At 42.4% G+C, this 9543-nt stretch overlaps 1 protein-coding gene across 7 annotated transcripts in view; it reads left to right on the forward strand.

Annotated features, from left to right (window-relative positions):
* MTUS2 (microtubule associated tumor suppressor candidate 2) overlaps nucleotides 1–9543 on the forward strand; it is a 550651-nt gene that overhangs the window by 390348 nt on the left and 150760 nt on the right. For all 7 annotated transcript variants that reach the window (XM_014548541.1, XM_014548540.1, XM_014548544.1 and 4 more), the window contains one exon: nucleotides 4177–4338. In XM_014548541.1, coding sequence (XP_014404027.1) covers nucleotides 4177–4338 — 162 coding nt within the window. The remainder of the gene's footprint in view (nucleotides 1–4176; nucleotides 4339–9543) is intronic.

Raw genomic sequence — 9543 nt, forward strand, 5'->3', positions numbered from 1 at the left:
ATCTATAATAATAAAAGCATAATATGCTAATTAGACCATACAGCCCAACAACCTTCTGGATGTCATTCCAGACATCCTTCTGGACAAAGCTGCCACAGCGGGGGCTGAGGCAGAGACGGTTAGGGGTGATCAGGCAGGCAGACAAGCAGTTAGGGGCATCAGGCAGGCAGGCAAGAAGTTAGGGGTGATCAGGCAGGCAGGTGAGTGGTTAGGGGCAATTAGGCAGGCAGGCAGAGTGGTTAGAGGCAATGAGGCAGGCAGATGAGTGGTTAGGAGCCAGTGGTCCCGGATTGCGAGAGGGATGTCCGACTGCCGGTTTAAGCCTGACCCCACAGGGATCCCTGTAGGATCAGGCCTAAACCGGCAGTTGGACATCCCCCGAGGGGTCCTGGATGGTGAGAGGGAACAGGCTGGGCTGAAGAACCCCCCCTCTGTGCATAAATTTTGTGCACTGGGCCTCTAGTTTCATATAAATGGAATCATACAAGATGTGGCCTTTAGTACTGGTCTTCTTTCATTTATTAATCTTCACTCAAGGGTATTTTTTCCATTGAGTTTTAGAAAGAGTGGACGGGAGGGGTAGAGACAGAAAGAAACATAGATGTGAGAGAGACACATCAATTGGTTGCCTCCTGCACACAGCCTGATCAGGGCTGGGATTAAGCCTGCAACCAAGGTACCAGCCCTTGACCAGAATTGAACCTACGACCCTTTAGTCTTAGGACTTATGCTCTAACTACTGAGCAAAACTGGCTAGGGCTGGTCTTCTTTCATTTAGCGTAATGTTTTTTAAAGATTGGTCCATATTGTAGCTTGTAGATCCCATTTGGTTATCCATTCATTAGCTGATGGACATTTGGGTTGTTCCTACTTTTTTGACAATTATGAATGGTAATGTTATGAACATTCATGTATAAGTTTGTGTGGACATATGTTTTTAGTTCTCTTGGGCACATACCTAACAGTGGAACTGCTGGGTCATATGATAACTATGTCTAACATTTTGAGGAACTTCCAAACTGTTTTCCAAAGCAGTCGCACCATATTACAATCCTCCCAATTTTTCCACATCTTCATCAACACTTGTTATTATCTGTATTTTTTTATTATAGCCATCCTAGTGGGTTTAAAGTTTCCTTAGTGACTAATGACATTGGCATCTTTTCATGTACTTATTGGCTATCTATATACCTTCTTTGGAGAAATGTCTATTCAAATCCAAGGCTCATTTTTAATTGGCTTATTTGTCTTTCTATTGTTGAGTTATAAAGGCTCTTTATTCTGGACTAGACCCTTATTAGATATGTGATTTGCAGATATTTTCTTCAGTTCTATGGGTTGTCATTTCACTTTATTAATAGTGTCCTCTGAAGCACAACTATTTTTATTTTGATGAAGTCTAACATAATTTTTTCTTCAGTTACTTGTGTTTTAGGTGTCATATGTAAGAAACAATTTCCTGGGTCCCTGAGTTCCTGCCTAGGATAGAGCTACCCAGAATATCAGACCACCCAGAGCACCTGTGTTAGGTGATTCATGGTCAACAAATAAACTCTTGCTACAAGTTACTGAAATTTGGGGGTGGTTCGTGTATGGGAACTTGACATACAACAGCTGGAAATGCAGATATGGCAGAGAAAATGAACTATCCAATATACAGGGCTGGGACAATTGGCTATCTGTATAGCAAACAGCTATAACAAATCTGATCTCTGCTCAGTGTCCCATTCCAGGTGAATTAATTATATAAATATGAAAAATAGAACTTTAAAACTTTTAGAAGAATATACATGGGAACATCTTCATGATATCAGATAGGGAATGAAAGGCTAAGACACACAAAGTACCAATCAAGTGAGAAAAGACTGAGAAAAATCAAGTGCATTAAAATGGAAGACTTCTGAATAAAGGCACATAGTGTGAATACAAGCCATTTGAAATATATACCAATAAAGCATCAGTATGCTAATATTCAGAGAACTCCTATATGTCAATTAGAAAGACAAAACACTTCAGTAGAAAAATGGACAAAAGTTATGAAGGGGTATCTTATAAAAGAAAAAACTTGAATAGCCCATACCTATGTGAAAAGAAAATGTTCAATCTCACTACCTGTCAGAGACTTATAAATTAAAACCTATATAATTATTAATTAATTCAAGTATGACAGTCACTGCCTGTGGTGGGTGTGAATCTGTGAATCGCAGCCAGTGATTTGAAAGAGTTGTGAATCTCTAGGGAAGCTGAACCGCTCAGGCCCTCTGTCCGGGCCATTCCCTGGGTAATGGGGTTGGTGATATGCTGTCCTTCTCCAGCGTGGTGGTTCGTTCTGTTGCTCTTCTCACCTTTCCCTTTGTCAGGAGTAGTTCATCATTTTGTGAAGACAGTCAAGCTGCAGTTCCTATCAGATCTACTTCAGCCCTTTCCTTTATTCTCACTGAGAGCAGTTCTTCTGATATTAACCCTTGAACACTTTCCAAGCTCTTATGGAAAACTGATTTGCTGTGATGATGAGCCACTGAATTTAAAAGGGGTCTATAAGTGTTAATAACATATCAGAGAGTCCCAGACACTACTGTACACATTTTATCAGCTTTTTAAAAATTCACTTGCATTAGTTCTTATAACTCTCACATTAGTTCTGTGAGCTCGATTACCATTCTCCCCACTTACAAATGAGGGAGCAGAGGTGCAGAGGTGGGAGGCAGAGGCAGCAGTTCCCACAGCTGCTTGGCTTTCTTCCAGGTCTACACCATTTACCACCCAGGCAGGCAAGGGTAGGGTCAGGTTTGTTGGGGGTGAGATGACTGAATTAGACACACAAGTCATTTCCACTGGCTGAATTCTCCAGAAAAACATTTTCCTGGCTCACTCAGGCACAGTTTGTTTATTTCCAGTTCTTTGCTTCCTCTTAGTAAACAACGGTTTCCTATTGTCTGCATTGTTATGAAGTACCCAGAGCATTTATGGAACTCAGTACCACTTCCATATTTAGAGTACTTTTCTTAAATTTTTAAAAAATTTTCAATTAAAGTTGGCATTCAATATTCAGTCTCAACATGGCTTCTTCTCTGTATCATCTATATATATAAAAGCCTAAGCAGCCAAATGACTGAATGACCTAACAACTATTCGACCGGTTGCTATGACACGCACTGACCACCAGGGGCAGATGCACAATGCAGGAGCTTCCCCCAGTGGTCAGTGTGCTCCCACAGCAGGAGTGCTGCTCAGCTGACCAACTTTAAGGTTCTCTGTTTAATTTAGTAAATTGGTCCTCTCAGTTGTACTCAGAGGTGTATTTAGAAGATTTGTCCTTTAACAGGAAATAGATGGTGGTGTCACTGTCTGTAGGTTTGGAAAGATCTAGAGCTTGGGCCACAACCGCATTGTGCATTTAAACCTGACACATACCCCAATTTGCCATACCTTCAGAGTGTCAGAGCAGCCAGTCACAAATACACCGTCTTATAGAGAGTCTGCTTTTGTATTGAATAGTAAACTGAAATTATCGTCTTCTGTCTTGGAAATAACCTAGACTCTAATTCAGGGTCCTCTCAGTTTGGTGAGGCCTCAGCTCTTCAAGCAAAAGCTTCTTGAGTTTCAAAGGGATTCTCTGTGTCCAAGCTTCTCCGTCTCCCTTCATCCCACGCTTCTTATTCTGAAGGTGGAATTAGCTGGGTCCAAGGGAGCTCTGCATAAACTGCCTAGTGGAGCACGTGTAAGTCCTAGTCTCACCCCTCCTGAGCCCCTCACATGGGTTTCTAAGAAAGGGTTAGAGGTACCAGATAAGTGCATATCATATATAGTTACACAGCCATGTAGCTATAGATATTTGTGTGTGTGTGGCGGGGAAGGGGGTGGCTTGTGTGTGCATTTATGTAAAATCTCTGGACTGAGGCTGCTCTTGACTTTTATGGAGCCCCCTGCCCAGGATATTTAAAAGGCAGACTTTAGCCTGGCCAGCTCAGTCGGTAGAGCATGAGACTCTTAAAAGGCAGACTTTATGTGGTGTCTGAAGGGAACTTTTTTCACAGCTGGTCCGGAAAATTGCTTTTCAGGACTACTCACTGAGAGGTCGCATTCCAAAGCGGGATTGGTTGGCAACTGCAAATGGCAATGGGGTCCATCCATTTTTCATGAAGATATAATTAGAACACTGTCTGCCTCCCACAGGTTCAGCCTTTGGAAATGAAGAGCAGCCTACCCTGAAAGCAGCCCTGCCTTCCAAAGACGCACCCAAGGGAGCTGGCCGTGTGGCCCCTCTGGCGACCTCCAGTGTCACTACCCCCCGCAGGAGTTTGCTTCCAGCACCAAAATCCACAGCCACGCCTGCTGGTAAGACTTTTTGCATTAAATGTCTTTGGAAAGTCTCTGTGCACATCAGTTATTTAGATGGGATGATAGATGAGTTTTAAATGGCACTTAAAGTTAATAATAATTATTACAATCCTATATAATAAAAACCTAATATGCAAATTAACTGAACGGTGGAACAACTGGTGGAATGATCGGTTGCTATGATGCGCACAAGACAAATGCAGGAGCTGCCCCCAGTCAGCGGGGGCCTCCCAATCGCCCTGCATCGCCCCATAGAGGGAGGCGACTGGTGGTGGCAGTTGAGGGGGGGGTGGGCGGCCAGCGGGCAGCACCAGGCCGGCCAAGGCAGGTGCTCCCTGATCACCCAACCAGTCACCCCACAGATTGGCCCTGATTGCCAGCCAGTCCTAGGAACCCTATCTGTGCATGAATTTCATGCACCGAGCTTCTAGTACCAATTATAATACCATTGTTTTTAAGGCACACTCCTTTTTCATGTTAAAATTATCACAACTGCCTCTCACTCTTTTGATTGTAAAATAAACAAGAAGCAAGCTATTTTAGGCCAGATTGGCATTTGTCTCAGGGAAACAGGAGCTGAGAAAATCACTGGAAGAACTGTGGGAGCAAGCTCCGGACTGTGCCTCCAGGAGAGAGTCCCAGAACCCCAAGGGCACCAGTTCCTCTCCGGGAACCCAGGATGCTGTTGCCTCTGCTGGCTCCAGGCTTTTGTCACCAAAGCTGGGATCCTGGGATCAACAGCTATCTCAGAAGGGCTGACCCAGAGCCACGCTTTGCCTGCTGGATCCAGACTATGCCTTGCCCCTCCACACCTATGAAGCTAGTAACTGGAGACAGGAAACTCAGCTGATGCAAACACAGGACAAGCAAAGATGTTTGTCAGTGAAAACTGCTGGAGCAAACCAAGTGTGGCCCCTGCCCCTCTCGCTCCTCCCATATCTCACACACAGGTATCTGTGCACCTGCAGGGATGTCCAAGGGTGTAGTTAACCTTCCACCTTCCACACATAGGAAGGCACAGTAACAGGGAGGGAGAATGGCTGTTGGGCCCTAATTCACTGTTGAGCAAGATCTGTGAAGGTGAGACAATAATTTGTTTTGTTCCCCCGCCTTAGATAAGGAGACCACTGTGGAAAAACCCAGAGGAAGTGGAATTGAGTTATCAGGTGTGAACTGGGAAAACAAAGCAGGAAGCTCATTTTAAAGATTTTAGAACTTTTCTTTTAATCTAACTCCAGCACCTGAGGCTTCCTTGTATTTCAAAATTATTGTTGTTAATAGAAATTTTATTAGTGAATTTTAGCATTTCATCTATGCCAGTGGTTTGAATTTCTAATTTAAATGAAATCTAGTTTCTAAAAGGAAGTCAGCTTCCACACTGCCTCATTTGTTCATCATCAAGCTAATTAAAAAAGTTGAAGGTTGGCATGCAGGATACAGTTAAATCCCAAATAATTGAATTTCTGGGCACTGTGAAGTGTTTGGGTTATTTTAATTACTTGGGTTGTGCCAACCGAACTGTGGTGCTTTGCTTCTTTCCCTTGGTGACTGCAGCCTAGTGATGGCAACTCTTGCACCTTTGGGTCATCTGCTCCTTGCTGTCATCCTGGATTGTAGATGCCACATATGCCCACAATAGGACGTACCCTGGGTGTCCTGGGGCTGCCTCCTTAAACTCGATTCCTGGTGTGAGATGTTTTGTGAGAGACTTTTTTTCTGATTCATTTATTCAGCAAACATCTTAGTGCTCACTTTAAGCCACAGGTGACTTGGATTTGAGGATAATTAGAATCACCCTTATCCTGGAGGGGCTAAGAATGAGGTGCACAGATTTGTAAACGAATAATTAGAGTGAGAGCAAGTATTTGTAATCTTACCCACTGGAGTCCAGTTCATTCTAGCAGACAAAGAATTTATAGCAAGATGGATTGAGAAACAAGTGAACTGAGAAAGCTTAAACTAAAAATAAGTATGTTCTATTATTTATTTAATCCCTGTTTGTTTTTATTTATTTAATTGTTTTCTAATTTATTTTGTATTTAATGACTTTCTAATTTCAGAAAAGATCCAAGATAGCATTCAGTAAAGGGACCATAAAAACATAGGTACAGGGATAAAAATCCAAGTAACACAAAAGAGAAAATCCTAGGCTTGGAGTTTCCTGACCACAAGGGCAAACTAAGAAACACAATCAGGGGAAGAAGAGCGTGTCACGTCATCTAAAGAGAAATTTATATTCTAGCACAAATTGTTAAGATTTTAAATCTTTGACTTAAAAAATTGTGGTGAACAACATAATAGACAAAAACTTTAATTGTATGTTTTCAAAACATATTTTCTGATAATGAAATAATTAGAAATTAGTTTAAAATGTTGGAATAGGAAATGCCTTTCTCAACATGACATGAAACCTGGAAACATTTTTTAAAATGATAGATTCAACTACACAAAAATTTAAAATTTTTATGAAAGACATAAAAAGACAATAAAAGACATCATGGAGGTAAGAAGGATGATAAACAGATAGAAAATTCTTCAATGAAGTGTTAATATGCATGCAATTGAAAGAATGCCTGAAAATCAATAGGAAAAAAATACAACTTAATTTGAAAAATGGGTAAAAGATATTCATGAGTAATTCACACAGTGAAAGTGCAGAGTGGTCAATGGCCATAAACATCTGGGGATTCTCTGGGTACCATTCAATATGCTTAGGGATTTGTGTACTCTACCTTGTTTAGTTCTGGATGAAACGGGATTTAGGGGAATTAAGTAAAGCCCTTACCCAGGGTCATATAGCTTCTATGGAGCAGAGCAGGCATTCATCCGCGTCGTCTGACTTAAAGCAATCATTCAGAGTCATCCCCCTATGTACCTAACCGTGGCTGACACTGCTGCTTAGATGCCCTTACTCAGAGGGAGGCCAATTAGTAACAGTCCATTGAAATAACTACCATTGGAAATACTTCTTAGACATTGAGTTCTTCTTTCTAGGACAATGCTGGTGACCTCACATATGGCTTCCCAGATGACCTATAATAATTCTGTAGTCTGTCCATGTCCCTCCTTCCCTGAGTTTTCAGACATGGGTTGAGAGCTGTGTTTAAACATGTTTGGAGGTGTAAAATATGACCCACTCCTATAATATTGTCTTCCTGTAAATTAATGATTATTGCCCCATTGACACCAATATGATGGCAATGGAAAGTGTTGTGGGTTTAATGCTAATAGTAAAAAATATATATATTAAACATCCTCTGCGTGGCTATGTAAATGGAAGGTTCCCAAGAATTTTAGAAACTTAGCCTTTGTCTTTCACTGTTTCTCCCTTTGCCCCCACCCCCCTGAAATTTTCATGAAGAGCTCTCCTGTTGTTCACATGTCAAGCACAAACTCTCTTGGGCATTGATTCGTATTTTACATGAATAGTTGGCTTTACCTCAAACTGGTTTGTAGTTGTTGTAACAAATAGGAAAATATTTTCAGATGAAAATAGTGATCTGAAGATAAATTACTTCTTGGTCAACAGGCCCTCTGATTCTGTCATGTTGACATGATGAATTATAGAAAATAGAACTCCTTTATCCAGCCTAAGGTATAGAAGGATTTCCCGTGGTTATATAGAAAATGAACAGCTGGTGTCTTACTGTTTGGGTTCCTCTCTATCTGGGGAGGGGGGGATCCCCTGGGACTAGTGAGGCTGCTATGCTACAGACTACAGAAACCACTGTATCAGAAAAATTAATTTTACTACTTTAAAAGCAAGTTTTTATTTCTGCATTCAATTCCACAAATTTTGGCATTTGGGGACATATTATAATTTAAAAATACAAGCAGTTCATCCACATCATCAACATGTGTTTATTGAGCACTTTCATGTGCATGTGGGCCAGAAAGAGCTGCTCTAACATTTCAAAGAGGAATGGAGAGGGAGAAAGAGATAGAAATATGAATGATGAGAGAGAATCATTAATGGGCTGCCTCCTGCATGCCCCACACTGGGGATCGAGCCTGCAACTGGGGCATGTGCCCTGAATGGAAATCAAACCAATGACCTCTTGTTACATGGATGACACTCAGTCCACTGAGCCACAGCAGCTGGGCTCTGGGCACATCTTAAATGAAGAAATTGAGGAAGAGCTTTCAGACCTTAAACATTCTGCTTTGACAGAATGTCGGGTCTAGATGATTTGGGGGTGGTTCTTACCCTTGCATGTAATACAAACTCCTTTCACGTTAATAGCTCAAAGAGCGTGTTGTTTTCCTGATAATGAAGGAGTTGTGGCACCTTACAATGTGGGAGCCCACGTTGATTCAGGAGTGTCCAGAAAACCTCCCTGGAGTGGGATCTGTAGGAGGCAAGGTCAAAGCAGTCAGGCAGCACCGGGCTCTTTGGGGTTACTATGCACTGTCAACAGTGTTCTCCCTGAAGCTGAGTCTCAAATGCAGTCACAGCTTCAATTATTTGTCACTGTGAAGCCAACAGGGGAAACTGCAATAGATTGGGATAGAGGAGATAATAGGAGAGTAAATGTGTTATAGGAAGAATCTTTGGGGGAGAAAAATTAAAGCTATCATTTTGAGACCCATTCCTTTGCATGAGGTCATAGAGACAGAAAATATAGTGGGGTTGGTGTATGGTGTGTGTGGAGCCATGCATTTCATCATTCAGAGTCATGTCCCTGTTTGCTGTTCTATCTGGCCAGCAGTGGGGAGGTGGCTAGTCCCTCACAACAGGCCAGGAAGCACTTCAAATCATGAGCTGTAACCTCAAAGTCAACTCTCAGTCATCCCAGGCACTGAGGAGTGAAACTGGATGGGCATCCACTCACTCACACATGTTTACTGAGCACCTTCTTTAAGTTGAGCACTGTGCTGAATGCCTGGGGAAGCATGAGGGATGGAGCCAATGGTAAAACAGGAGCATATACTTATATATTCAACTAGAGGCCGGATGCATGAAAATTCGTGCAAGAGTAGGCCTTCCTTCCCCCGGCTTCCGGCACCAGCTTCTCTCCAGCACCTGGGACTCCGGCTGGCTTACCTCAGGCCCTGGCTTCGTCAGGAAGGACATCGGTCTAATTAGCATATTACCCTTTTATTATTATAGACTAGAGGCCCAGTGCACAAAAATTTGTGCACTGTCTGGGGGGTGGTGTCCCTCAGCCCCACTTGTGCCTTCTCACAGTCTGGGACCCCTCG

The sequence above is a fragment of the Myotis brandtii genome, unplaced genomic scaffold, assembly GCF_000412655.1.
Source record: "Myotis brandtii unplaced genomic scaffold, ASM41265v1 scaffold513, whole genome shotgun sequence".
NCBI classification, from domain to species: Eukaryota; Metazoa; Chordata; class Mammalia; order Chiroptera; family Vespertilionidae; genus Myotis; species Myotis brandtii.